The 27783-nt window shown below is 41.6% G+C and overlaps 5 protein-coding genes across 7 annotated transcripts; 2 read left to right on the forward strand and 3 right to left on the reverse strand.

The window, feature by feature from the left end:
- The first annotated feature begins 242 nt into the window (after positions 1–242).
- On the forward strand, positions 243–4931 carry LOC106590146 (myosin regulatory light polypeptide 9). Its single transcript, XM_014180789.3, has 4 exons — positions 243–334; positions 1619–1822; positions 3007–3168; positions 3768–4931. The coding sequence occupies exons 2-4, from the start codon at positions 1639–1641 to the stop codon at positions 3938–3940; spliced, it is 519 nt and encodes a 172-aa protein (XP_014036264.1). The 5' UTR covers positions 243–334; positions 1619–1638; the 3' UTR covers positions 3941–4931.
- Positions 4932–5332: 401 nt separating this feature from the next.
- On the forward strand, positions 5333–10394 carry fastkd3 (FASTK mitochondrial RNA regulator 3). 3 transcript variants are annotated; one of them, XM_014180793.2, is made up of 7 exons: positions 5333–5655; positions 6466–7958; positions 8087–8172; positions 8296–8470; positions 8598–8667; positions 8771–8885; positions 9086–10394. In XM_014180793.2, exons 2-7 carry the CDS (start codon positions 6500–6502, stop codon positions 9182–9184), a joined length of 2004 nt encoding a protein of 667 aa, XP_014036268.1. In that variant the 5' UTR covers positions 5333–5655; positions 6466–6499; the 3' UTR covers positions 9185–10394. The 3 variants fall into 3 exon arrangements, with proteins under 3 accessions (XP_014036268.1, XP_014036267.1, XP_014036266.1); XM_014180792.3 differs by having other exon boundaries at positions 5333–5608; XM_014180791.3 differs by lacking the exon at positions 5333–5655 and adding an exon at positions 5717–6373.
- On the reverse strand, positions 10308–15370 carry LOC106590149 (charged multivesicular body protein 5). Its single transcript, XM_014180800.3, has 8 exons — positions 15206–15370; positions 13031–13135; positions 12092–12138; positions 11824–11917; positions 11658–11729; positions 11390–11498; positions 11036–11151; positions 10308–10840 (listed from the first exon to the last, which is right to left on the reverse strand). The coding sequence occupies exons 1-8, from the start codon at positions 15272–15274 to the stop codon at positions 10790–10792; spliced, it is 663 nt and encodes a 220-aa protein (XP_014036275.1). The 5' UTR covers positions 15275–15370; the 3' UTR covers positions 10308–10789.
- A 3144-nt stretch (positions 15371–18514) lies between these two features.
- LOC106597452 (tripartite motif-containing protein 16) lies at positions 18515–22323 on the reverse strand. Its single transcript, XM_082970669.1, is given in 7 exon segments — positions 18515–19240; positions 19438–19497; positions 19645–19801; positions 20004–20237; positions 21100–21161; positions 21164–21194; positions 21552–22323. Coding segments are annotated over 7 exon segments (1668 nt in total). The 5' UTR covers positions 22146–22323; the 3' UTR covers positions 18515–18710.
- Positions 22324–22480: 157 nt separating this feature from the next.
- Positions 22481–27722, reverse strand: LOC106598878 (tripartite motif-containing protein 16). The gene is made up of 6 exons (XM_045710896.2): positions 27051–27722; positions 26587–26682; positions 24129–24362; positions 23803–23959; positions 23650–23709; positions 22481–23452 (listed from the first exon to the last, which is right to left on the reverse strand). The coding sequence occupies exons 1-6, from the start codon at positions 27642–27644 to the stop codon at positions 22926–22928; spliced, it is 1668 nt and encodes a 555-aa protein (XP_045566852.2). The 5' UTR covers positions 27645–27722; the 3' UTR covers positions 22481–22925.
- Positions 27723–27783: the final 61 nt, after the last annotated feature.

Below are 27783 nucleotides of genomic sequence, written 5' to 3' on the forward strand. Positions count from 1 at the left end.
TGTTTACGTAGCAAAGGAGTGTTTTGAGGAAACCCATTAACTTCAATGGAGGGTGTACCCATGTAAAACTGAACTGATTTACAAGCATTACATCAAGTTATTTATAGTCAAAGCAAAGTACATGAACTAAATATCTAAATGTATAACTATGTTATTATACTGTTTAGAAAAATAATTGAAATCAAATAAAAATGATTTAGAAATTCTAAAGCACTCCCCATTTTCCGAAGTTAGTTTGGTCTGTATTTCCTGTGCGGAAACATTTAAGGAAGTTAGGGCGGTGGTTGTGAGAGGGCAGCACGGGCTAACTGACTATCCAGCTTTTCAGAATCAGGTAGCTAGGTCTAATATTTGCTTATTTGAACGTATAAACGTTATTTCACTTGCTAATCCCATGCTACTATTGAACTGTCGGCTGTACAGCCTGCAGTGTATACGCTACAATCGTTTTCATATGGAAGTATTTGTTTGCTGGATGATTTAGCCTTAGCTAGCATAGTCAGCAGGGTAGCTAAATAAGCTAACAGTCGGCTTGTTAACTGCAAAGATTACAGTATTTCCTGAAGGGGGAGAAAGAAAATGCTGTTCTAACTAGCAAGTTAATTGTTTTAAGTTGCATCAAGAGACCGTACGCTAGATACCTGTGTATTAACGAGATGTGCCAAAACAAAGTACAGTATCTACCTAGCGAGCATCCTGGCATTCGTAATGTTTTTATCGTCTCCTCAACAATGTCGCTAACGTCAGCTTTCTCGTAACTTTATCATAGCCATTCCACATCTTGGTAAATTGATATTTGTGCTGTATGTTAATTTCTACGATACTGCTTGCGTTGATAGTAGCAACAGCTGGCAGCTAGATTAATCTATTTTTATAGGCCCCATTGTCCATTCATGACGTAGTATCGCTAACTAAAAGTTGCCTTTTCACTCAATTATTTCTCAAAGTATGGAATTAACTGGTGTTTGTAGATAGTTTATCGTACCGCTACTTTTATATGGTTCATGTTAGCTAACATGTATCATATTGAATTTAAGTCTGACTTCAGTCACCTAGTATTGCACAACCTCAAATTAGATCACTAAACCGGTCTTATCCTGCCCTGTGCTGTTGCCATAATAGTTAGTCAATGGTGTGGACCACTGGCTCCATCTCTTACTAGCTAGGTAGGAGGTATATTATTGAAGCAGTGGCCCTCTCTCTGAATGAGGTTGTTGAACTTGCCAGAATTTTTTTTCTCTCACGTCAGTAGTTTTTCCTATCCCGTGTTAAGGGAACTAGAACAGCCTTCAACAGCAGTATAACATTTCCATTTATAGTGTAGTGAGGACACCTCTCCAGGGATTGTTTTCCAGTCTGAATTAGATTAGCCCATATCCAAGGAAAGCTGGGCATAACTGGTCAAATCTTATTTTGGGTAATTGCATGAGCCAGTAACTGCTGCTCTCAATGTTTTTCATAGCCTCTTAAGTATCATAAGATGTTGTCCCAGGAACTGAGCTTCATTGACATCTGAACTCTTTCTAAGTCTTCTTTGAAATGGTAAATGTAAAGTGATTTTGGGATATTACAAATCTGGGGCTTTTGACTTCAGAATATGCTCTTTTGACCCTTACAGGTAAACGCACATCAGCCAAAATGTCGAGCAAAAGGGCAAAGGGAAAGACCACCAAGAAGCGCCCCCAGCGTGCTACTAGCAATGTGTTCGCTATGTTTGACCAGTCTCAGATCCAGGAGTTCAAAGAGGCCTTCAACATGATTGACCAGAACCGTGATGGGTTTGTTGACAAGGAGGATCTGCACGACATGCTAGCCTCACTGGGTGGGTATCTTAGCTTGTCCCTGAAACCCCCTTCTGCTGATCTGGAATCAGTCTGTTTTCTCTTGGGCCTTGTTTAATTCACTCAATTTCAAACTGAGTAACTGAATGATTTCCCGAGTGGTATACTATGATGCAAGCTAGATCAATTCAGGCTTTTATAAAGCGAGGCTGCTTCACATTCCAGGTTGGGCTTCATCCGTACTACGACTGGATATTGCTCGTCCGCCTGTCGTTAACTCTAGCAGGCTTGTAACTGCACATGCTAGTTGAAGGCCGAACTGTTGCTCTAAATTAAAGTTAGTTCTCAAATTCAGCAGGCTATGGTATGAAGTGGGATTTTAGATATGCAGTCTTGTTGCGTTGTGGCCATAAATATATGATCCAGAGAAGTGTTTTGAAACCTCTAACCCTGGCACTTTGACTGTTAAATTCATAGGTACGCTGGCTGCCTGTCTTGACTTGAATGGGAACTGCAGTCTATGGTTGGTTGCGGCTGTCAGTTTCCTTTTCACAAAATGCTGCCGTGTGAAATGTACAGTTTGGAAAGCAAGTACTCTAATGTGATGGCTGTCTTTGAATATTTTATAAAATGTCAAATCATTAGACTTCCTTAAATGAAGGATGATGGCGCAGTCTTGGTGGGAGGGTATCTGATGTCATTGGTCCTCAACTTGTGGCTCAGTCACTTGATTCAGTATAAATGGAGTTAACTGAGTTAGCCTGCCCCAGAGCAGGTTAGTTGTGAAGGATTCATTGCCATAGAAATACACCTGGCTGAAAGGTGAGCCACATTCGTGGTACCGGTTACCCAGAGCTGACCGAAATTACCTCGTTAACTCCAACCTGATTTGTAGTATGGTGCTCGGGTATCTCTTGAGTGTTTATTAGGCCTTTACGCTCCCCCTTCAATGGTTATCTTGATCAAGTGTTTGACAGATTGAGGCAGAGCACTGAGTTGCCTCTTATTGGGGTTGGGTGTGTCTTCCAGCTAGTGTTAGGAGAGTGGTATTCTATTGAAACAGTAATGCATTAGTAAAGAGCAGGCGGTTTCCCATTAACATTCCCTACATCCTGTTCCCATTGTTTTATACGCTTGAAACCATTTATGCCAGTGTTGTAAAACTAGGTTACTGTTAACAGGGAGTTGCAGTCTGTTCTAATGTGGCACTGTGATTCTTTCTCAGGGAAGAACCCGTCTGATGAGTACCTGGAGGCTATGATGACTGAAGCTCCTGGGCCCATCAACTTCACCATGTTCCTCACCATGTTCGGCGAGAAGCTCAACGGCACGGACCCTGAGGACGTCATCAGAAATGCTTTTGCCTGCTTCGACGAAGAGGGTACAGGTAAGGTCTTTAGGGAAAGGTTTAGGGAATTAGCCTAATGGGAATGATGTAACATTGGTCTGTGGCTGTATAGATCATGCTGTTTTAGATTCTGATAATGGATGCCAGTGTTGTGTAGAGAACAAAGTTCCTGAGTTGTTTGCGTTTCAAGATATCCCTAATCTCTGACTCAGCTGGATAGACTGGACTATCTTCTGAGATAGTAATGTGGGCTGTCCCAATAACAACTAGACCTGTGGGTTAAACCATAGCTCCTAGGGGTTCAGGCTGAGAAAAAAAAATGAAATGGGTCCATATGGAAAATTCATGCTTACAAAAATACACAGAACACTGATTTATTTCCTTGACAGGATTGTTAGCATAACTTCCTTTCAAAATACCACCCTTGAGTGGGCTACATATTCCTTAAATGGATTGTAAATACAAAGATGCTTTCTGAACTTTGCTCAAATGTGTTCAGGTTGCTTTGTTTGCTCAGATCATTTCAGAAACAGCTGATGGGTTGGGTGTGACTCGACAAATACGTAACTCGTGCATACCCGCCTGGGGAAAGTACCATGGGTGTTTTTGCATACCTGTCTGTCACCCTCTGTCCTCAGGTGTCATCCAGGAGGAATACCTCAGAGAGCTGCTGACCACCATGGGTGACCGCTTCACAGATGAGGAAGTGGACGAGCTCTTCAGGGAGGCGCCCATTGACAAAAAGAGCAACTTCAACTATGTGGAGTTCACGCGCATCCTAAAACACGGAGCCAAGGATAAGGACGATTAAGACCACAGCCATGAGTCATAATATGGTTCCTCTCTGGCCCCTCTTCTCCTTTACACCCAGCTAGACCATCTTGCTGCATGTCTCGGCTCTATAAAACCCATGTTAAGCAAGGTGAAACCACTGCTATCAACCATACCTGGGTCATTCCACCAATTCAAATGCCTTTTGAAAAGTCTAACTTGGTAAAAGAACAATTCTGTCAAGGCCTCTTGTTCGTCTTCAAAAGTTTTCCATATGATAAATAAGCATTACTATAGTAACAGGGCTGATTTCCTCTTAAATCACCTTTTCATTGGGAATGGAAGCTTGTGTGCACTGGAGTGGCAATTGAATGAAAATTGTTTAAATCTGTGTCATAGGGTTGATGTGTTACACCCCACCTGTTCAATGTTTTGTTAGAAAAAAATAATTAGAGTAATGGTTAAAATGAGAGCTCAGTTCATGTAACAGGGTTTACCTTAAATGATGGGCAAGTGTAAATGATTCACTAGTCACATGAAATAAATAAAAATCTTCTGAAAGGACTGTCAAAGCAACAAAATAAATGGTGCTTTACAATGATGGTGACATTTTGGTGTTAATAAGTGGGTTTAAAGAAAGTCGGTGTGCATGGCGGGGCATATCAAAATACTGACTCTTGGCACTTTAGCGAGTCTTCATATTAAAAACTCTGTATTATTCTCCATGTGGTCTATATTAAAGGGCACTTTTAAAATGCAATATTGGTTCACAAATTTGACTCAAACTATCAAAGGGACGTGAAAGGCACTTTTTGTGGAACGACCCACCTGTAAGCTCCCATTTCAGTATTGGCAGATTTTAAGTATCTGTAAGAAATGTAGCTAGCTGGTGAATGTGAAAATCCAAAACATGGTACTGGTCTGTGACATCAAAATGGTGGGAAATGCAACTTGACGCTAAGTTACTCTAATGGCTTGGTCTAGCTGAATTTTTACATTTTATAATAAATATACACTTTTAAAATAAAGTACTCAACTTGTATTCTCCATTCTTGACCCTGTTTAAATGATTTGACTGAAATAAACATTACGTTGTCTGAATGTGGATTTGTCTAGTAAGCTGATGGTTCCCTTCTGCTGTCTTACTGTGAAACAGGCTGTTATGTCATGTCTCACATTACTCATTCCACCTCGTTTCTGTGGCCGTGCATGTCAGACGGAGCACCAGCTACTGCGAAAGGACGTTTTAAATGCCTAGATACTGTTCAAATCAATGTGGGGAAATATATATATATATATAGTAATATAAATGCAAAACTGCAATAAACCACGTTAATTCAGAGGAATCCGAGTAGTATGACCTCAACCTGATTTTTGCCTCTGAAGATAATGTAGGTCAAATCATCGGGGGGGGTCCACTTTGAATGCACAGTTCAGTTAAACTTTTTCAGTGTACTTATCCCCATCGATACTTTTAGTCAATCAAGGATATGCAGGATTTGCTGAATAATTTGAAATATCACCAACCCACTCGGTACAGTATTAGTTTGGTAACATTTTACAAATGGTTTACAGCGCGTCCTAATGGCTTTGTAAAACAGATTTACAACGGGGCCAATCACGAATGAGCACCTTCGTTACCGAACCACGCTTTACCGGTGGGTGGATTTTACTTTTTGTTTTGTCAGTGCTTCCTGTTCCACGAAAGGTAAACTGTACCTAGTACTCTTCTTGCGAACTGTTTAGTTTAATAAAGTAAGGAAATTCATCATTTCAATGCCTCCGTTGTAGGACATTGTCACGTTTACTATTGTATTGCCCATAATATAACACGAACTTCCGCTTTGCAGCTAGCTAGCTAAATTGTTCACTAGAACGGATACAACCTTTGTCAGGTTTGACTTTTCGTAGCAGGTTAGGATAATTAACGTATCAGTTAGGATAATTGTTAAGGTTATGAAAATATTTGGGGTTATAGTTTGCTGAAATGCAAAACAGTATAAACTTTTGACGTTAATTTGACAATCTGTATCCCTTCAAGCCATGACCGCTAGCTAACACAAGGGCAAAATGACATGTTGTGCTCTCCCGTGGGTTGCGCTGCATTAGTTCAGAAAAAGCTGACATTTGAATGGATGTTCTTAATGTATGGCTAGGTCGTGGTATGCGTAGTTAGCATATGCTGCGTGCAGTCGCTGGTTTGATAACCACCAGCAAGCCAAGGTTACTTATATATATATATATATATATTAACCTTAAGTCATTTAATAACAAATTCATATATTTAATGACGGCCTGGGTTAACTGCCTTGTTCAGGGGCAGAACGACAGATTTTTACCTTGTCAGCTCTGGGATTCGTTCTTGCAACCTTTCCTTGGTAATGGTGGCTACCTACCGCCCCACAATTAGCAAGCTAACATCAAAATGAATGGGACATTTCATGGAAACCATCTTGCCATCCATCTTACTGCGGTGATTATTGTCAACTGAAACTGCCCATTAGGTCAACTTAGTTACCAGAACTTTGTAGGCTTAGCTAACCATCTGCTCCTATGCTCATACAGGTTTGAACTGCCTATTGAGTCCTGGAACAGAGCCATGGCTTTAAAGGTGTTCCAGAGGCTTCAACTGCTCAGGCAGACAGGGGCACACCTCTGTCCTCCAGGCGAGCTGAGTCACACCAGACTCCTGAGTGTTCCGATAGGGGAGCCCATGTGTGTGGCGTGTCTATGGACCTCAGCGGACCGCTGTATCCAGAGGCAAGGCTGTCGGAAACTCAGTCAGCCAAACTGTGGGAGGATGAGTTTGTCCACCATTACCAAGGACCCTTTCTACACCGCTGGGTCAGTCAGCCTCCACAAAGACTCAGTCCCCAGGTTCCGTCTGAGTCAGCTGCACCTGCCCACTGATGCAGAGGAGAAGGCCTTCCATGACCGCCTGGTTAGCTGCTCTTCCTCCAGGCAGGTGCTGAGACTCCTCCGCACGGTGGAGATTATGTCTGACACCATGGCAGCGGCAGCCCTGCACCGCGTGGCTGACATAGAGCAGGATGGCACCTCCCTGAAGGACCCCAAAGTGCTGGAAGAGGACACTCTCAGGGCCCTGTGCTGCCAGCTGGAGCAGGACTCTGGGCGTCTGACGGAGGCCGGGCTGGTTTCTTCCCTGCTGGCCTGCACACGCCTCTATGTGGACCCCTGGAGCACGCTGGTGGTTCGGCTGGTGTCGGAGAGCCAGGAGCGGCTGGACAGGGGCCAGATGAGCGTGGGCCAGCTGTGCACCCTGGGCCAGGCCCTGCAGGCCCTGGAAGGCCCGGGCTGTGGGATGCTGGAGCAGCTGATGGTGCAGGTACAGAGGCAGGAACCTGGTGAGTGGAGTCTGGTAGAACTCACTGCAGTATACAGACTGCTGCAGGCTGGAGTAGGGGAGGAGGGCCGCTACCAGGACCTCCTAAACGCGATGCACACCTACACTGTGTCAGTCACCTCACGTATGGACCCCCCTGCTGTCAGCAGCGTGCTCAGTGCTTTGGTGGTCCTGAACCAGACCCAGGCCATGCCCCTGGTCATTAGCCTGTGTAAGCAGGCGGTCAGGCACATACCCCACTTCAGAGACGAGGAGCTGGGTCTAGTGCTCGGGGCGCTCATGCACTTCGGCCATAGCGACCACTTCTTGGTGGAGGCCATGGAGAGACACGTGCCCAAGATGACGTTCACGTCCCACCCAGAGACAGTGACCAAGGTGATGCAGTATTTTGGGCGTCGGAACATCCTGTCGCTGCCGGTGTTTGATGCGGTGGCAGAGAGCTTTGTGTACCGGGCAGACGAATACAGCACCAGCCAAGTGGCCAGGCAGATCATGCCTTTCGGGAAGCTGGGCTACCTGCCGCCCAACGCTGGGGAGGTGTTCCGGAAGGTGGAGGCCATCCTGCACGCACGCTTCTCTCACTTCCAGCCCCGGACACTCCTCAACCTGCTGCACTCCTGCATCCTGGTAGAGCGGTTCCCTGTCAACTTTGTGTCCAAGGTCTTCAACCGCTACTTCCTCCAGCAACTACAAGGTAATGCAGCCTTAATAAATTAGCCCAGGCTTATTTTACTACTCTCCATACTTATATCGGCACAGTTTATTTGGTTAATCAATTGCACGGCCTTTGATTAATACATTTTAAATGAATTTGTCCCCCAGAGCAAGGCTCAGGGGTTGACCGGATTGTTCTGGCACAACTGACCCAACTCTACATGACTGTGAAGCTTGAATGCCCTTTCTATGAGGTAGGCTAACAAGTTAGTACAAATCAATGTTCATTCTATGATAGCGTTCCTACTTCAACTGCAGTGTTGACATCCTAGCACACTATCCTCTGACTCACCCTTAACACCCTGTTTTAACCCCAGGGTCCAAGGCTCCTTCCTAAGTACCGTGTCAAGTCTTTCCTAACTCCTGGTCGGTCTCTGGAGACGCCGGTTGACGGACACCTCTACAACTATGTGAAAACTGGCCTGGTGGATCTACTAGGGGCCCGCACCTACTTCGCTTCCAGAGTCCTCACTCCATACTGCTACACGCTAGGTAACGTACTGACACAGCACATTGTAAGATACAACACAGCTAACCTTTAGTTCAAAGCTTCAGACATGCATATGCTGAAAATGAAAGGTGTAAAGACATATCCGGCCTCTGCTTCTTGTCATTTCAGATGTGGAAATAAAGCTTGATGAGGAAGGATATGTATTGCCTGCCAGTCAAATCGATGATATCTACAAGAGGTATAAACACACATTTAAACTATGAAATTCATAAACATAGGTGATAAAATTGCTGTACTATAGCAATTTTATTCAGACCCATTCGCTGTTTGTGTACTTGCAGGATAGCAGTTTGCATTGACGGCCACAAGAGGTTCACTGTGAACACAAGACAGCTGCTAGGGAAAGAGGCCATCAAGCAGCGGCACCTGAGGCTTCTGGGATACGAAGTTGTTCAGGTCAGAAATTCACTCTGCAACCTTTGAGTGTTCTGTTTTCCCAAGTGTTCCATCTGCTGTAAATTCTGAGTTCTGTCTGCTGTAAATTCTGATTTCAGCCCCTCTGCTAGTGTTCTGTCAAGAGCATATCTGTATTCAGTTGGATCTTCTGTTTTTGCTCTGGGCTCCATTTGTTACTAATAGTCTTTTTGTTTTTTCAGATTCCTTACTATGAATTTGAAAAGCTTTGGAACAAGACTGAGGTTGTTGAATACCTTCACAAGAAGATCTTCCCCCTCAGCTATAGGCTCAGTTGGTGATGACTGGCTCAAACAAGGCCTTTGTTGCTGTGGTTGTCATAAAACTATACAGTTTGGGCAATGTGTTTTTGTAATTTTGTAAGGGTCTGCATCAGGGCTCTCCAAACCTGATCCTGGAGAGCTACCTTCCTGTAGGTTTTCGCTTCAACCCCAGTTGTACCTGATTCAGCTTATTAACAAGGCTTCCCTGTGGCTCAGTTGGTAGAGCATGGTGTGTGCAACACCAGGGTTGTGGGTTCGATTCCCACGGGGGGCCAGTACAACAACAACAAAAAAATACATGAAATTAAATGAAATGTATGCATTCACTACTGTAAGTCGCTCTGGATAAGAGCGTCTGCTAAATGACTAAAATGTCAAATGTAAGCTACCGTAAATTCCGGACTATAAGCCGCAACTTTTTCCCCAGGCTTTGAACCTCGCGGCTTAAACAATGACGTGGCTAATATATGGATTTTTCCCGCTTTCAAATTTTTTTCTCAAAAAAACATTGTGACGTGCTCAGTTTTTTGGCGGCATGACGCTTTCATTAGACCAATGAAATTGCCGAACGGGTTAAGGTCAAACAACTTTTTTGTTTACTGTTTAGATTAAATTGAGCGCTCTCAAACTTCCCATCATTCTGATTACGGTGGTCATTTTGTCACCCTCATCATGGCAAAGACACAGAGAAATGCATATGATGCAGCTTTCAAGTTGAAGGCGATTGATCTGGCTGTTGTAAAAGGAAATAGAGCTGCTGCACGGGAGCTTGGTCTTAATGAGTCGATGGAAACAGCAGCGTGAGGAATTGACTCAGTGCAAAAAGACAACTAAAGCTTACTGCAAATGTTTTATTTTTGTTACAAGCCGTGTTTCGTTAAAGCCTGTGTAAAGTTAATTTGTTTCAATGTACCGGTAGGCACCTGCGGCTTATTTATGTTCAAAATAATATATATTTTTTAATTCAGTGGGTGCGGCTTATATTCAGGTGCGGTTAATAGTCCGGAAATTACGGTAATTATTAGAATCAGTGAAAACCTAGAGGACAGTAGTTCTCCAGGAACAGGGTTGGAGAGCCCTCGTCTAAATGCTACATTGTCCAACATTTGTACACAGAAAGCATATCGTTCAACTACATGAATACTTTCAGAAATGTATTTATTGCTTTTGAGCGATTATAATTCTACACGCTACTAGTGTTCTATTGTATAATTAAATGACTTATTTAGTCCTGTCTCCCTCCTTTGTTTAAAAAAATACAACAAAATATGCCTGATTTGTAACTAATCCACCATTGGCATCATTTGAAATATATTATTTATATTTATTGGTAGTTGGCAACACAGTGCTGCAGTAGAAGTTAGAACAACCAAATACCAAGAAACACCTTGGAGAAAAAAAAACATTTGTTCATACGATCAAGAATTAATAGCATAGCTGATGCATCACCATTGATTAGATTATCAATGATTCTCTTCAAAAGATAAGCTAAGGTGGGTTGAGTCTTGTTTACCACCACGTAATAATGCATCAGTCGGGATATACATTGTAAAAAGGCTATGATACATTAAAAAAAAAAACAGTTGGGAGTGTTGCCATTGATTCCTGCCTGCTGTCTATCCATTATGTGGCAGGGATCTGTGGTAGGCCAAATTCATCCACCAGAACTCCATCCTGAAAAACATATGCACAAATGACATTTTATTAGGAAACATCTAAATGAGTGCATAAAATGTGTCTTCAATGCAATTTCCTAAAAAACAAACAACCCTTTGAACGAGGCAGCTGTACTGGTGGCAGTTATGTTTGCCAGTGATCCACTACCAAACATGGTAAACGTGAATACAGTGGTCAGAGAGAGATGTGTACCCGGTTTGTTGCCCTGTCGCTGGGTATTCCCTCTGGGATGGAGGGGGCAGTGCTGGCCTCATCCAGGTAGGAGCTGTCGTCATCTAGCAGCAGCTCATCTCCCAGGGCATCCAGCTCTGGGAACACATAGCCATTGATGCAGTTATTACATGCATCCTATTGATGTAAGGACTTTATTGACTGCTGTTGTATCACTGGGCTGAAGTGAACAAAACTTCTCTGTAGTGTGGTGGGAAATGATGCCATCTATTGATATACGGCAGTGTTTTAATATAGACCTAGTCTACTGGAGCAAAACCAACTGTTGTAACACAATATTGTCTTGTGGCTGTGTCATACTCTCACAGTACTGACCTGCTTCCAGGTCATCGTCATCGATCTCTGGCGTCCCGTAGCTTCTGCTCATCGCCTCCTGCACCTCGTTGGCGTCCTCCATCATGTCCTCCAGCTGGTCCTGGAGATCCTGCATCAGGGTCACAAAGAGCTCTTAACCCAAACGTCTGTCATTCTCATTACCCAATGGGCCATCCTCACTGAAACTCCACATTCACTTAACCTGGGTGAACACAAACCAGATAACTTGGAATATATTGAGTAGCCAAACAGAAGACAAACGGTTTACCTCAATCTGATCGATCTTCACATTCTTGTATGCCGCCTTCATCTCTTTGGCTCCAATTTTCATGGCATCCACCTATAATGCAATATCAGACATGTTTACCCAGAGGACTATGGCAACGACAGTAAATTGTAAGTGCTACAGTCATTACATTACTGATCCACCTTACTGTTGTTTTTGTGTCTTTGAGAGTTTGTATTGTGTAGTTGGCCTGTTCCATGTTGAAGGACTGCTGTGTGAGGTTATCTCTCTGGCCCTCATACCTGAAAAACATCACAATTCAAATGATAACCTCTATTAATTAAGACGTTATGATGTACTCATATGACTATGGTTTACAGCTCATTATGTGGTTCATCATTGTGCTACTGTGATGTTGGTCCTGACTGATTGGAGGTGTTTCATGCATTGGCAGACTGCTTTCATAAATGACTCACATTCTCTTCTGCTTCAGCACTCTCATTGCCTTCTGCTTGACCATGTTCTGATGAAAACATAATCAGGAAATACAATTTACACAACATCAGGCATGTATACTGTCCACGTGGATGGACAGACATACATTTAGAATCTTCCTAACAACAAGTGGAACTGTAGAGAGAGGATGCAGACACACCCCCCCCCCAGTGACAAACTGTTGTGTTTTATTCAAGGGTCCGATTCAGACTTAGGAAATGCATGCCTTTCCTACGCACTATGCAGGTGAGAAAAGTGTAAAATAGGGACCAGTAGTCCCCTAATAATGGAACTGTGATGACAACTGTCCAGACGTCGTAAACCGTGCGCCAGGCTCCATGTTTAACCTGCTACATAAGGTCTGCGTTCCATTTTGATTAAAATAGGCTACATGTCCCAAATTATTGTTTGCTTAATATGATCCACTAGTGCTAGCGATCCTCATGAACAACGACACGAATGTGACAGAGGAAAGAAAGGTCAACTAACGATGTAATGGAATGATGGAAAATGTAAGGAAACTGACACTAGTTAGAAATGTATGTGGGTATAACTGACGGTGGCTACCGATGGTGGATAATATTTAACACGATACAAATTGTAAACACTCAAATTAGTGTGATATGTTACGTTTGGTATGGTTACATTATACGTTTTGCAAATTCCTAAAATATTGTACATTTTCAAATTCGTAACATATAATATGAATTGTAATTAACATATCATAGGAAATGGGTGATGAAAAGCCACAAATTAATACATACCATACGAAATGTAACATCATACTAAATAGCGTTTCTCGGATTTACGTACATAATAATACGAAATGCTCTGAGACCAGGTTGGTACAATAAACGACTGACTGGTAAACATATCTACTATCCCAGTCTGCTTCACTCAGTGTAGGCCTTCACTCTTACCTTTGAAGGACCGTCTCTCATCTTCTTCATCTGATCCTTGTACTTGACCAGTTCAACATCTAGTCTGGCAATCTTCTTGTCAATAGACTCCGCTCGTGAGTCAACCTTAAGAAGAGAGAAAGAGTAAAGAATTAGCCAGGCAGACTCTTTTCATAACACATTAGGTGCTTTTAGCAACACGGGTGTATTTGCATACAATAGCGTTGCTTTCAATTGTATTGGGTTGCACGAAAACACTCCGTGCGAAGCCAGAAGTTAAATACAATAACATTTCCTTTACTGTGCCGGTGGGCAGGACGGTTGGTCATTACGACGGAGGGAATTTGAGACAAAATATCTAAAGGATCTTATTATTAAACAGACGTTCCAAACGTGGGTCTGTGTAGGAAAAAGTTTAAAAAGGATCCTTGGGATGTCCCAACTCTGACGTCACCCCATTGAAGTGGACATTTTTTAAATGGGTTTTGTTGGGTTAGATAAGGATTAAGGGGTTAGGGTAGGGACGTCCCAAGGAACCCAGATAACAATAACCCAGGGTTTCCCAAACTCTGTCCATGGGACCCCAAGGGGTGCACGTTTTGGTTTTTGCCTTAGCACTACACAGCTGATTCAAATAATCAAACTAATCATCACGCTTTGATAATTTGAATCAGTTGTTTAGTGTTAGTGCAAAAACCAAAACGTGCACCCCTTGTGGTCCCGAGAACAGAGTTTGGGAAATGCTGCACTAACCTGTTGTAGACCCACTTCCTCTCTGCCTACCTCATGTCAAAATAAAAAAAGTCCCCCAAAAGTTATTTGTTGTCCAGATATGGCTTGTGCAGGACTTTTATTTTGACATGAGTTAAGCAGAGACCCACGTTTAGAAAGTCTGTTTAATAATACTATCTATCCCTTAGATATTTTGTCAATTTTCCCCAATCACAATGAACGCACAGTAAGTTGAAATGGAATTGTATTTATTTCTGGCTTCCCACTGACTATTTTAGTGCAACGCAATACAATAACGTTGCTTTCAATTGTATGTTAATATACCCCTGTTGCCAAAAGCACTTACAGTGCCTTCGGAAACTATACAGACCCCTTGACTTTTTCCACATTTTGTTACATTACAGCCTTATTCTAAAATGGATTAAATTAAGACAAAAAAATCCACAGCAATCTACACACACAATACCCCATAATGACAAAGTAAAAACATATATGTACACATTTTTTTACTTTTGCAAATGTATTCAAAATAAAAACAGAAATATCTTATTTACATAAATATTCAGACCCTTTGCTATGAGACTCAAAATTGCGCTCAGGTGCATCCTGTTTTCATTGATCATCCTTGAGATGTTTATACAACTTGATTGGAGTCCACCTGTGGTAAATTAGTGGTGGCAGTATTATGCTGTGGGGATGTTATTCAGAAGCAGGGGGGACAATTTAATTCATTTTAGAATAAGGCTGTAACATAACAAAATGTTAAAAGTCAAAGGGTCTGAATACATTCCGAATGCGCTGTACCTCAACTCTTTTGTTTGAGTCTGAAGTCATTGTAATAACATTTTGTGATATACATGTATTTTAATAACTTTCTGATAAGTTATTATAATAATCATACCTTCTATTTTTACCTTCAATGGCACTAGCTAAATACCTTTGGTCAAACCTGTAAAACTGGTTGGTTGGAGGAACAACACCTTTTAGCCAGTGATTCCCAACCTTCTTTCGGTGACTCTACCACCAACTGAATTTGGCTCTGCCCGGAGTACCCCTGAAGTACCCCCCCCCCCCATGTGCATTTGACCAATAAGTCTTTGGTCTCATGAGTCTTAAGTACCCCTGGTTGGGAATCATTGTTTTAGCCTACAGTGGAAAACCAACATCACCTTACTGTACTTTTGTCAACTGACCATCTAGATAAATTAGGCAAGTTAGCTTAGTAACTACGACAATACTACAAGGCTAATCAAACTAACTTACAACACCACGCTGAAAATTACGTAGCTAAAAAGTATCCTATAAACTATAGGTATCAAATGGGCTGTCATGCAGGACAACTCTCCCATTATTTCTAGAACAATCAGATGTCATCCAGCTAGCTAGCCAGCTAGCCAGCATGCAAAGTTCTTTTGTTTGTTTGTCAAAGACACTGCTCTGATTAAGTTATTTCCATATACTTACATTTCCTATGCAGTCAGTTAGATTTGGTGGTGGTCCCTTCGGTTTTCCTCGACCAAAAATACGGTTCATTTTGAAATAAATAACCAATAACTCAAAACAACAAAGAATCTATCTGCCCGTCAAAAAAATAAGGCAAACCCGGAAGCAACACTGAGCTGACGTCACATGATTTACTTCTACAAAAATCTTCCACCGCCCTAAAGCAGGAATGTGGTGCTAAATATAATTTTATTTACTTACATTGTCAAGTCATGTCGTTTATAACATAAACACTTAAAGAAGAACATATAGAAATATAGATTATTTTGGTGGTTTACTGAGAGGCAAGAGGTCAATCAAGAAATGTGCAATCTTTGTATTTATTTTTGCCATATCACCATCTGCTGGATGGTTGATTGAGTAGTACATGTGCAGCATAAACTAGACTAGGCCTGCTAAATATATATGTTAGGAAATTAACAGATTAAAATGTAAGGATAAATAGATGAATGACAATAAAACATGTTGAAATTAACAAACAAAAAGTTGTTTTTAATTGAGAAAAGATATCAATACAGTAGTTGTTATTCAGTATAGGCTACATCACGTTACCTGATGAAATTGCTGTACAATAGGATCTTGTTGCCATCTAATGCACATTCAAATGTCATAAATCAACACTGCAGAGCTCTCCCTGTCCTCTGCCATGCCCTGACTGTATTACTGCTGAAGGTATCTGGTTATGTGCATGTACACCCTGGCCCATCTACTGTTGCTAGCCCCAACTCTGACTTTTGCTCTGATATCTGCTTCACTGATATCTGCTCTCGTAAAAGCCTGGGTTTTCTGCACCTTAACACAAGAAGCTTATTACCTAAAATTGATCAATTGAAAGTGTGGGTTCACAGCTCCAATCCAGATGTGTTGGTCATTACTGAGACATGGATAAGGAAGAGTGTTTTGAACACTGATGTTAACCTTTCTGGTTATAACCCTTTTTGGACAGACAGATCTTCCAAAGGTGGTGGAGTTGCAATCTTTACCAAGGAACACCTTCAGAGCTCAGTTGTCTCCACCAAGTCTGTTCCCAAACAACTTAATTTGCTGGTTTTAAGCATTAAACCTTCAAATAGCACTTTGTTGACTGTTGCTGGGTGTTATCATCAACCATCAGCACCGGCCTGTACCCTAAATGCCCCAAGCTCTCTCCTGGCCCCTTACACTAAGTCTGATTTTGTCCTGTTAGGTGACATAAACTGGGACATACTTATATTACCTGACCAAGTCCTAAAGCAATGGAACTCCCTAAATCTTTCTCAGATTATTACCAACCCCACAAGGTTTGACTCCAAACACCCAGAAAAGTCTACTCTCCTTGATGTTATCCTCACAAATAATCCTGATAGGTATCACTCTGGTGTTTTCTGCAATGACCTTAGTGATCACTGTTTTACAGCCTGTGTTCGTAATGGCTGCTCAGTGAAACAACCTGTCCTGATTTGTCATAGACGCTTGCTAAAAAACTTTAATGAGCAAGCCTTCCTTCATGACCTGGCCTCTGTAAAATGGTATAGAATCAGCTTGATCCCCTCTGTCAAATACGTTTGGACCTTCTTTTTTAAAATATTTGCCCCATAAAATTTGAGTTAAAAACAGGTTCTGCCCCTGGTTCGACCGTGATCTGGCAAAGTTACTCCACCTCAAGAATTCCATTTGGCGAAAGGCTGACTGGCTCTTGTTCAGGTAAATGAGAAATAAGTGTACTCAGGCTATCTGGAAGGACAAAGTTAGTTACTTTAAGGAGCAGTTCTCTCTCTGTGGGTCTAACCCCAACAAGTTCTGGAAAACGGTTAAATACCTGAAGAATAAACCCTCCTCCTCACAGCTGCCCATGTTCCTTAATGTTGATTATGTGGTTGTTAATGACAAGGGGCACATGGCTGAGCTCTTAAATCACCACTTCAGGATTTCTATTTGACTCAGCCATGCCTCCTTGTCTGTCCAACATTTCCTAATCTCCCTCTTTTTCCCCTGCCCCGCTACAAAGTTTCTCCCTGGAGGCAGTCATTGAGTCTGAGGTGCTAAAGGACCTCCTTAAACTTGACCCCCAAAAACATCTGGGTCAGATGGTTTAGACCCTTTCTTCTTTAAGGTTGCTGCCCCTATCATCGGCAAGCATATCTCTAACCTTTTTAACCTGTATCTCCTCTCTGGGGAGGTTGCCATTGCTTGAAAGGCAGCAACGATGTGTCCTTTATTTGAAGGGGGAGATCAAGCTGATCCTAATTTCTGCTGATCCCAATTTCTATTTTTCCCTGTTTATCAAGTGTTGGAAAAACTTAGCGATAATCAACTGACTGGCTTTCTTGATGTCTATAGTATTCTCTCTGAGTATGAATATGAGTATGAATATTATGGGTAGCCAATATACAATGAACCATAAAAAGGTACATTGTGTTCGTAGACCAAAAGTGTTATTTTTCTGATGTCTACATAAGAGTTCACTAGATAAACTAAAGGGTATTAATGCAGGATGAGAAATAATGAAATCCATTAATATTTCAATATCAGTTTACTGGAGTCTTTATTCAAAATGAGAGGCAGATAGAGCTGCCTATGAATGCAGCATGTTCCCATACCTTCAACAAAATACTACATAATGTAAAAAGTGCAAGATTAGCTGTTATTTTGAGTGTTTTAAAAGGTTAATTGTATGTCCACATGCAAATAACCCTTGGTGTGATACATCTGTAGTAGTAAAGGGGAGAAGTTTATTGAGAGAGAAATATGATTAAATGCTCGGCTCAGTCAATGAGATGTAGTAGTAAGATGACATTACGTTTTATTCCAACATCTTTGCGCAGTGGCCACAGCCTGACCAATCACATTATGTTTGGAAACAGAACAGGACAAATGCCAAGTCTAGATCAGTTTATGTTGTTTGGTTGTTTGTATAAATTGCAGTAGTTTCTCCTCCTCTGTTAACTTTCATATTCAAACATTCAAAAGAGTGAATCTAGTTTGCTTACATTTTGATCGATGACTCAAATAAAATTGAGTAAACATTGACCAAGAGTGTAGACACAACCCCCCCACCCACACAACCAAAAAACCCTAAACCCTCACCCTAATTGTAAACCTAACCCTAAACCTAAGCCCTAAGCCTAAAATAGCCTTTATCCTTGTGGGATCTGGGATCTGGACGGTTGATTGAGGAGTAAATCTGCAGCATCAGAGTATATACAGTATACATGCCTGGATAGATTTGAGAAAATTTTACAGATTCAAATTCAAGGATCAATAGGTAAATAATAATACAACTTATTGAAATTAACCAACAATCTTTTTATTATTGAGAAAAGAAATCAATACAGCAATAATTCTTTAGTTTAGACTTCATCAAAGTGAGAATACACCAATATGAATGTGATTAAAACCTAGGCTAAATTAAAGATTCAATCACTCCAAAACTAATTCCACATAACCAGACTAAAAGAGCATTAACCGTCATTCTAATATCGGAACTCTACAGTTTACAAAGCTCAGCAGAATTATTTACGTTATTAACCCATATCCCAGGATAGAGGGGTTTAGTGAACGTGGTTTCAACTGTGTGAAGGAGGGTCATTGTGTCAGAGACGCTGTAGAAGGACAGAATACCTGCCTTGTGATCCAGGTACACTCCTACTCTGGAGGACTGAGGGCCTGATACTTTAGTCTCAACATTATTGTGTCTGAAACTATAACCATTACTAGAGCACTCTAAACCCCAAGACTTGTCATTGTATCCAAATCTGGAATCATTAACACACCCTATTCTACTTATGTCTTTATATGAGACTGCTATAAAAACAGTCCCACGATGAAACTCCACCTCCCAGTAACAGCGTCCAGACAGACCCTCTCTACAAAGGACCTGCCACCAACCAGTGAATCTGTCCGGATGGTCAGGATGTAGATTGTTAACAGCATTAACAACTGTCACCTTCCTGTTTCCCTCAGACAGAGAGAGGGATTTCTGTGCTGTGTTTAAATCCAGTGTGAGCTGACAGGAATCTGGGAGAAGAGCAAAGCAGAGACCAATGAGGGGAGTTAGAACAGTAAGTTAAGGCACATACTGTACTGTATCTACCCTGTCTTTGATTACAGCAGAGCAGAGATCAATGTGAGCAGTATCTACTATTGCTATATAACAAGGTTTGTGAGGAGTGTCAGAAAAAAGAGACTGTTAGTTACTTGATGAAGAAACTCACATTGTAAGAACTGTTCTCTAGTCTTGGGCTCTGGAGGCAGTAAAACATCCACTGAATTCACTACAAACACACAGACATTCCCAGAAAGAGAGAATATTATCAGCATACCATATTGCACATGTATAAAGTGATGACTATAGGACCTCTGATTGGTCTAAACTAGGTGTTCTTACATTATGTATTGTGTTAGTATTATATTCAACTCACCTGTGGTGGAGATCTTGGTCCATTCTCCTTTAAGAACGTCTTCTAGTTTCTCTCTGACATCAGAAACAACCTTATTCACATCTCCAAAGTACTGAGGATGGATAACGATGCTGGGTAAGTCTGAAGAGACACTGGGACTGGAGAGAGACTGATAACTCTGGGGAGAGACAGAGATAAAGAGAGTGTGAGAGACAGACAGAGCGAGAGTAGATAATTGACAATGTTTTTTGTGATCAAATATTTTGTATTAATGTCAGGTAACATGAACACTGATATGGAGAATAAAGTATAATTGACAAAATGTATAGTTTCACAACAAGTACATTTCTGTATCACCTGTAACAAGACAGTTTAGTTACCTGGAGGAAATGGATGTGATCCTCTATGTGTGAGAGCTGCTCCAGCTCAGCGTTTCTCCTCCTCAGCTCAGCTATCTCCTGCTTCAGTTGCTCCAGGAGTCCATCAGCTTGACTCACTTGAGCCTTCTCCTGGTCTCTGATCAACTCCTTCACCTCAGAGCACCTTCTCTCAATGGAGTGGATCAGCTCAGTAAAGATCCTATCACTGTCCTCCACTGCTGCCTGTGCAGAGTGCTGTTCAGACACAAAGAGAGAAGAGAAGGCTTCATGTTAAGTAGAATTAATTTCTACCGAAAACGTTTTTATTTTCATTGAGGATTAAGGTTCTACCTAGAAGTCTTCTCATCTGAATAAGCTTTCTCACTGATGGTATCAGCCTAGCCACCCCAACGAAACCCAGAAACATAAACCCAGAAACAATACAAGTAGAATAAAACAACATTCATAATCATAGGTACAACCGTAAGTGAACTAATGCAAAGAGAGATGAACAATTACCCACAACCCTCCAACAAAATGTAAAACCTATAAGATAAGGGTTCTAGGTAGAACCCTTCATAGAGGCCCACATAAAAAATACTATCCACTGACTTCACAAAATATTAAGAACACCTTCCTAATATTATTTTGCTTTTGCGACCCCCTTTTTCCCTCAGAACAGCCTCAATTCGTCGGGGCATGTACTCTACAAAGTGTTGAAAGCATTCCACAGGGATATGGCCCATGTTGTGTCCTATGGTTCCCACAGTTGTGTCAATATGGCTGGATGTCCTTTGGGTGGTGGACCATTCTTGATACAGACAGGAAACTGTTGAGCATGAAAAACCCAGCAGCATTGCAGTTCGTGACACAAACCGGTGCGCCTGTCGCCTACTACCATACTCCGTTCTAAGGCACTTAAATCTTTTGTCTTGCCCATTCACTCTGAATGGCACATACACACAATCCATGTCTCAATAGTCTCAAGGCTTAAGAATCCTTCTTTAACCTTTCTCCTCCCCTTAATCTACACTGACTGAAGTGGATTTAACCAAAAAAGATATCCTGATCCAGATTAAACATTTTGAAAAACAGGGCCCTGGTCAATAAAACTTACCTTGAGAGACTCCACAGCCTGTTGGAGCTCCTTCAGCTCCTTCTCTCTCTCCTGGATTCTCTGCGGAGATTCTGCTGACTCATCCCCAGCTGACTCTATGGAGAAACACTGTTCATTGAGCTATCAAGGTGTATTTGTCCAGTAGTGCAATAGTATAGTATTACGATATAGTGCGCATAGAGGGTAGTAATTACATTTTAATAGAAGTCCCTTTGCAAAATTATATATCTATGATTTTAGTTAAAATATTATGTATTTTACAGTACTCATATCATAGTTTAAACAGAATTTTGGACTCTAAAGAAAATGAGGGTGTGTGACTACAGCAAAATGGTGATACATTTAGAGGATCATGTAACTAATTAGATATGTTTATCATATTCAAACAGCTCTCCTACTGTATAATTCATTATTTGTTTATCAGAGTCACCAACAAGTTATTCTGGTCTAACCTGTTTCTCGGTCCTTTCCGCTGCAGCTGACACTGTATCATGGCCTTTATGATCATCCACCATACACAGATAACAGATACAATTCTGATCGGTACGACAGTAAATCTTCAGCAGTTCGTCATGACGGGAGCAGATGTTCTCCTGTAGCTGTGTGGAGGCTTTGACCAGCTTGTGCTTCTTTAGTCCAGGGACACTATAGTGAGGCTGGAGGTGAGTCTTGCAGGAAGACACCAGACACACCAGACAGGACATGAGGGCTTTCTGCTTTCTGGTCCCAGTGCAGAAATCACATGCCACATCTCCAGGTCCAGCATAGCACAGATCAGGGGGAGCAGCCTGAAGTCCTGTCTTCTTCAGTTTCTCCACCACTTCAGCCAACATGTTATTTTTTATCAGAGCAGGCCTTGCAGTGAAGGTCTGTCTGCACTGAGGACAGCTGTAGATCCCCTTCAGATCATCCTGATCCCAGCAGCCCTCAATACAGCTCCTACAGTAACTGTGTCCACAGGGAATAGCTACTGGCTCCTTCAGTAGATCCAAACAGACAGAACAGCAGAACTGGTCCTGGTCCAGCAGAACTGCCTGCTGAGCCATTTGGACGGTTGTTGTTCACTTTCACACAGACAAACGACACCGCGACTCAGATAAGTTTCGTTTTCCCAGAAGAGAGTTTTTGGGAGGGACTTCCTGGTTCTGCCAGAAGGTGGGGTTAGTTAGAGGAATGTAGTCCGATGCAAAAATGAATATCCTGTTGCCTAGGCTGGTTTACAGGTCTAAGCTGCTTTGTGACATATACTTCTGCAGCATGTTCCTATACCTTTTCAAAAATACTGCAGATTGTAGAAAGTGCAATTTTAACTGCTATTTTGAGCAATTTGAAAGGTTAATTCAATGTCCACATGCAAATAACCCTTGAAATGATACATCTGTAGTAGTAAAGGGGAGACGTTTATTGAGAGAGAAATATGACTAAATGCTCGGCCCAGTCAATGAGATGTAGTTATGTTTTTTTCCAGTATATTTGTGCAGTGGCCACAGCCTGACCATCACATTATGTTTGGAAACAGAACAGGACAAATGCCAGGTCTAGCTAAGTTTATGTTGTTTGGTTGTTTGTATAAATTGCAGTAGTTGGTCCTCCTCAGTTAACTTACAAATTCAAACGAGTGAATAATACAACTTATTGAAATTAACAAATAAACTTTCTTTAAACAAGACATCAATACAGCAGTTGTATTTAAGTTTAGACTTCATCAAAGTGAGAATACATCAATATGGATGTGATTAAAACCTAGACTAAATTAAAGATTAAATCAAAATAATTGTACATACCAGACTAAAAGAGCATTAACCATCATTCTAATATGGGGAACTCTATAGTGTACACAGCACAGCAGAATTGTTTTTGTACCAAACACATATCCCAGGATAGAGGGGTTTAGTGAACGTGGTTTCAACTGTGTGGAGGAGGGTCATTGTGTCAGAGACGCTGTAGAAGGACAGAATACCTGCCTTGTGATCCAGGTACACTCCTACTCTGGAGGACTGAGGGCCTGACACTTTAGTCTCAATATTATTGTGTCTGAAACGAAAACCATTACTAGAGCACTCTAACACCCAAGACTTGTCATTGTATCCAAATCTGGAATCATTAACCATCCGTATTCTACTTATGTCTTTATATGAGACTGCTGTAACAGTCCCATGATAACCCTCCACCTCCCAGTAACAGCGACCAGACAGACCCTCTCTACAAAGAACCTGCCACCAATCAGTGAATCTGTCTGGATGGTCAGGATTTGGATCGTTAACAGCATTAACAACTGTCACCTTTCTGTTCCCCTCAGACAGAGAGAGAGATTTCTGTGCTGTGTTTGGGTCCAGTGTGAGCTGACAGGAATCTGGGAGAAGAGCAGAGCAGAGACCAATGAGGAGAGTTAGAACAGTAAGTTAAGGCACATACTGTACTGTATCTACCCTGTCTTTGATTACAGCAGAGCAGAGATCAATGAGAGCAGTATCTACTATTGATATATCACAAGGTTTGTGAGTAGTGTCAGAAAAATGAGACCGTTAGTTACTTGATGAAGAAACTCACATTGTAAGAAGTGTTCTCTGTTCTTGGGCTCTGGAGTCAGTACATCATTCACTGAACTCACTACAAAGATACAAAATATTATCAACATACCGTGTTGTACATGGTCTAAAGTAGGTGTTCTTATGTATTGTGTTAGTATTACTTTCAACCCACCTATGGTGGAGATCTTGATCCATTCTCCTTTAAGAAAGTCTTCTAGTTTCTCTCTGGCGTCAGAAACAGCCTTGTTCACATCTCCAAGGAACTGAGGACGTTTATCAATGCTGGGTGAGTCTGAAGAGACACTGGGACTGGAGAGAGACTGATAACTCTGGAGAGAAAGAGAGAGCGAGAGAGAAAGAGAGAGAATAATTGAGAATTTTTTTTTTTGTCATCTAATATTTTAATGACAGATATACAGAATTAAGTACAATTGATAAAATGTATAGTTTCACGACAAGTAAATTTCTGTATCACCGGTATCAAAGCAGTTTAGTTACCTGGAGGAAATGGATGTGATCCTCTGTGTGTGAGAGCTGCTCCAGATCAGCGTTTCTCCTCCTCAGCTCAGATATCTCCTGCTCCAGTTGCTCCAGGAGTCCATCAGCTTGACCCACTTGAGCCTTCTCCTGGTCTCTGATCAACTCCTTCACCTCAGAGCACCTTCTCTCAATGGAGTGGATCAGCTCAGTAAAGATCCTATCAATGTCCTCCACTGCTGCCTGTGCAGAGTGCTGTTCAGACACAAAGAGAGAAGAGAAGGCTCCATGTTAAGTAGGATATTTTTCCCCCAGGCCGTTTTATTACCGGGCAATAAGGTTCTACCTAGAAGCCTTTTCATCTGAATAAGCTTTCTCACTGATGGCATCAGTCTAGCCACCCCAACGAAACCCAGAAACATAAACCCAGAAACAATACAAGTAGAATAAAACAACAATCATAATCATAGGTACAACCAACTGTAAGTGAACTAATGCAAAGAACAGAGATTCACAATTACCCACAACCCAACCCTCCAGCAACACGTAAAACCTAGAAGTTAAAGGGTTCTAGGTAGAAACCTTTATAGAGGCCCATATAACAAAATACTATTCACTGATTGTACAAAACATTAAGAACACCGTAATATTGAGTTGCACTTGACCCCCCCCCCCCACCCCCCCTTTGCCCTCAGAACATCCTCGGAACATTGTTGTCTCCTATGGTTCCCACAGTTGTGTCAATATGGCTGGATGTCCTTTGGGTGGTGGACCATTCTTGATACACACAGGAAACGGTTGAGCATGAAACACCCAGCAGCGTTGCAGTTCGTGACACAAACCAATGCACCTACAACCATACCCCGTTCAAAGGCACTTCAATCTTTTGTCTTTCCCATTCACCTTCTGAATGACACACACACACACTCATACACACACACACAACACACACACACACACACACACACACACACACACACACACACACACACACACACACACACACACACACACACACACACACAATCCATGTTTCAAGGCTTAAAAATCCTTCTTTTACCTGTCTCCTCCCCTTCATCTACACTGATTGAGGTGGATTTAACAAGTGATATCAATGAGGGATCATAGCTTTCACCTGGATTCACCTGGTCAGTCTATATCATGGATAGAGCAGGTGTCCTTAATGTTTTGTGCACTCAGTGTATTTTACCTCAGTTACCTCAAGTACCTCGTACCGCTGCACATTGATTGGGTATCGGTATTCCTTGTATGTAGCCTCGTTATTGTTATTTTATTGTGTTACTATTTCCTTTTTTTTTAGCACATTTTTCTTACTTTTTAACTCTGCATTGTTGGGAAAGTGTTCGTAGATAAGAATTTCAATATGAAGTCTGCACCTGTTGTATCTGGCGAATGTGACAAATACAATTTTATTATTATTTACTACAGTGTTTTTGGGGGGTAGATAATACTGAAGTACTCACAATAGTATTTCAGTATATTGCAACATTTTATAGTAAGTACTACACATGATCGACAGATACTACAGTGTTTAGTATAGTATTCTACAGTATACTACAGTTTCTATATAATGAAATAGTAAGTACTGTAGTATTCTATAGTAAACTGTAGTATTTCCCATTCGGGGGTGCTGGGTAGAACCCTTTCCAGAGGGTTCTACCTAGAATTAGAAACGGTCCTACTTAAACAAGTTGAAGAACCCTTAATGGTTCCTTTTTCTAAGAGTGTATTTCATCTCTGACTGGGAGCCCAGAGAGCCTGTTCCACACAGTGTCTCAGTTTGATTGGAGAGTGTCCTCTCTCTCTGACTGGCTGACTGGAGGAGGGAAGTGAAATGGTGCATCTCCGGTCCTCTGGGCCCAGTTTTTCAAAAGTTATCTGATTGGATTTCGGAAATCTGATAGGATTAAATGTTAGAATTGGGTTTTTCAACATTTACATTTTTTATTCTGATCTTCCGGATAGGGATTCGAATTTGGTAATCCAATCTGACCTTTAATCAGGATTAAAAGTAGTTATTGCATTTTTCAAATCTCAAAAATAGTGATTAGGATGGTTTTGATGCCGATAATCAGGATGATCTTAATCCCGCTGGAAACGATGGATTCAGGGTGGATTTAGAAAGCTGAAAGGCACTACAATGAATACATGTCAAGGTAACGAAGGGGAGGAGGTTTAAAAAAACGTTATAACATCTGAAAAACGAAGGTTCATTATGTTAAATTGCCCCCAGCATAGTTTTGTGGTCAATTGTTAAATGTCTCTCTTTAATCTAGGTACCTTTATGCATGTAGTTTACTCATCTCTGTTTCCCTATGACAGTGTAGAAGTAGTACCATAACCAGTCCAGTAAACTGGCCCAAAAACAGGTAGAGAGATCTGATCATGAATTTCAAAAAAAAAATGATGATCCAGATTGAATTTTTGGAAAAACAGGGCCCTGGTCAATAAAACTTACCTTGAGAGACTCCACATTCTGTTGGAGCTCCTTCAGCTCCTTCTCTCTCTCCTGGATTCTCTGCTGGAGCTTCTGCTGACTCATCCCCAGCTGACTCTATGGAGAAACACTGTTCATTGAGCTATCAAGATTTATTTGTCCTGTAGTGCAATAGTATAGTATTATGATATAGGGCCCATAGAGAGTAGGATTTAAATTGTAATACAAGTCCTCACTGCAAAATTATATATCTATGTTGTTAGTTGAATTATTATGTTTCTTTACAGTACTCATATCATATAGTTTAAACAGAACTTTGGACTCAAAAGAAAATGAGGGTGTATGACTACAGCTAATGGTGATACATTTAGACAATGTTTTTCATATAACTAATTATATATGTTTATCTCATATTCAAACAGCTCTCCTACTGTATATTTCCTTATTTGTTTATCAGAGTCACCAACAAGTTATTCTGGTCTAACCTGTTTCTCGGTCCTCTCCGCTGCAGCTGACACTGTATCATGGCCTTTATGATCATCCACCATACACAGATAACAGATACAATTCTGATCGGTACGACAGTAAATCTTCAGCAGTTCGTCATGACGGGAGCAGATGTTCTCCTGTAGCTGTGTGGAGGCTTTGACCAGCTTGTGCTTCTTTAGTCCAGGGACACTATAGTGAGGCTGGAGGTGAGTCTTGCAGGAAGACACCAGACACACCAGACAGGACATGAGGGCTTTCTGCTTTCTGGTCCCAGTGCAGAAATCACATGCCACATCTCCAGGTCCAGCATAGCACAGATCAGGGGGAGCAGCCTGAAGTCCTGTCTTCTTCAGTTTCTCCACCACTTCAGCCAATATGGTGTTTTTTATCAGAGCAGGCCTTGGAGTGAAGGTCTGTCTGCACTGAGGACAGCTGTAGACCCCCTTCAGATCATCCTGATCCCAGCAGCCCTCAATACAGCTCCTACAGTAACTGTGTCCACAGGGAATAGTGACTGGCTCCTTCAGTAGATCCAAACAGACAGAACAACAGAACTGGTCCTGGTCCAGCAGAACTGCCTGCAGAGCCATTTGGACGGTTGTTGTTCACTTTCACACAGACAAACGACACCGCGACTCAGATAAGTTTCGTTTTCCCAGAAGAGAGTTTTTGGGAGGGACTTCCTGGTTCTGCCAGAAGGTGGGGTTAGTTAGAGGAATGTAGTCCGAT

The sequence above is a fragment of the Salmo salar genome, chromosome 29 (assembly GCF_965601325.2).
Source record: "Salmo salar chromosome 29, fSalSal1, whole genome shotgun sequence".
In the NCBI taxonomy this organism is placed as follows: domain Eukaryota; kingdom Metazoa; phylum Chordata; class Actinopteri; order Salmoniformes; family Salmonidae; genus Salmo; species Salmo salar.

What these genes read in the sequence shown, in the direction of transcription:
- LOC106590149 (XM_014180800.3), bottom strand. Translation starts at nt 15,274, where the DNA reads ATGAACCGTATTTTTGGTCGAGGAAAACCGAAGGGACCACCACCAAAT. An exon ending in TGAGAGACGGTCCTTCAAAG is followed by an intron (nt 12,139 to 13,030) that starts GTAAGAGTGAAG and finishes TGTTTTCATCAG; the next exon opens with AACATGGTCAAGCAGAAGGC. An exon ending in GCGACAGGGCAACAAACCGG is followed by an intron (nt 10,841 to 11,035) that starts GTACACATCTCT and finishes TATGTTTTTCAG; the next exon opens with GATGGAGTTCTGGTGGATGA.
- LOC106590146 (XM_014180789.3), top strand. Translation starts at nt 1,639, where the DNA reads ATGTCGAGCAAAAGGGCAAAGGGAAAGACCACCAAGAAGCGCCCCCAG. An exon ending in CGACATGCTAGCCTCACTGG is followed by an intron (nt 1,823 to 3,006) that starts GTGGGTATCTTA and finishes ATTCTTTCTCAG; the next exon opens with GGAAGAACCCGTCTGATGAG. An exon ending in CTTCGACGAAGAGGGTACAG is followed by an intron (nt 3,169 to 3,767) that starts GTAAGGTCTTTA and finishes CTCTGTCCTCAG; the next exon opens with GTGTCATCCAGGAGGAATAC.
- LOC106598878 (XM_045710896.2), bottom strand. Translation starts at nt 27,644, where the DNA reads ATGGCTCTGCAGGCAGTTCTGCTGGACCAGGACCAGTTCTGTTGTTCT. An exon ending in CGGAGAGGACCGAGAAACAG is followed by an intron (nt 26,683 to 27,050) that starts GTTAGACCAGAA and finishes GTTTCTCCATAG; the next exon opens with AGTCAGCTGGGGATGAGTCA. An exon ending in AGAATGTGGAGTCTCTCAAG is followed by an intron (nt 24,363 to 26,586) that starts GTAAGTTTTATT and finishes GTGTCTGAACAG; the next exon opens with CACTCTGCACAGGCAGCAGT.
- fastkd3 (XM_014180791.3), top strand. Translation starts at nt 6,330, where the DNA reads ATGGGACATTTCATGGAAACCATCTTGCCATCCATCTTACTGCG. An exon ending in TTGCCATCCATCTTACTGCG is followed by an intron (nt 6,374 to 6,465) that starts GTGATTATTGTC and finishes ATGCTCATACAG; the next exon opens with GTTTGAACTGCCTATTGAGT. An exon ending in ATCGATGATATCTACAAGAG is followed by an intron (nt 8,668 to 8,770) that starts GTATAAACACAC and finishes GTGTACTTGCAG; the next exon opens with GATAGCAGTTTGCATTGACG.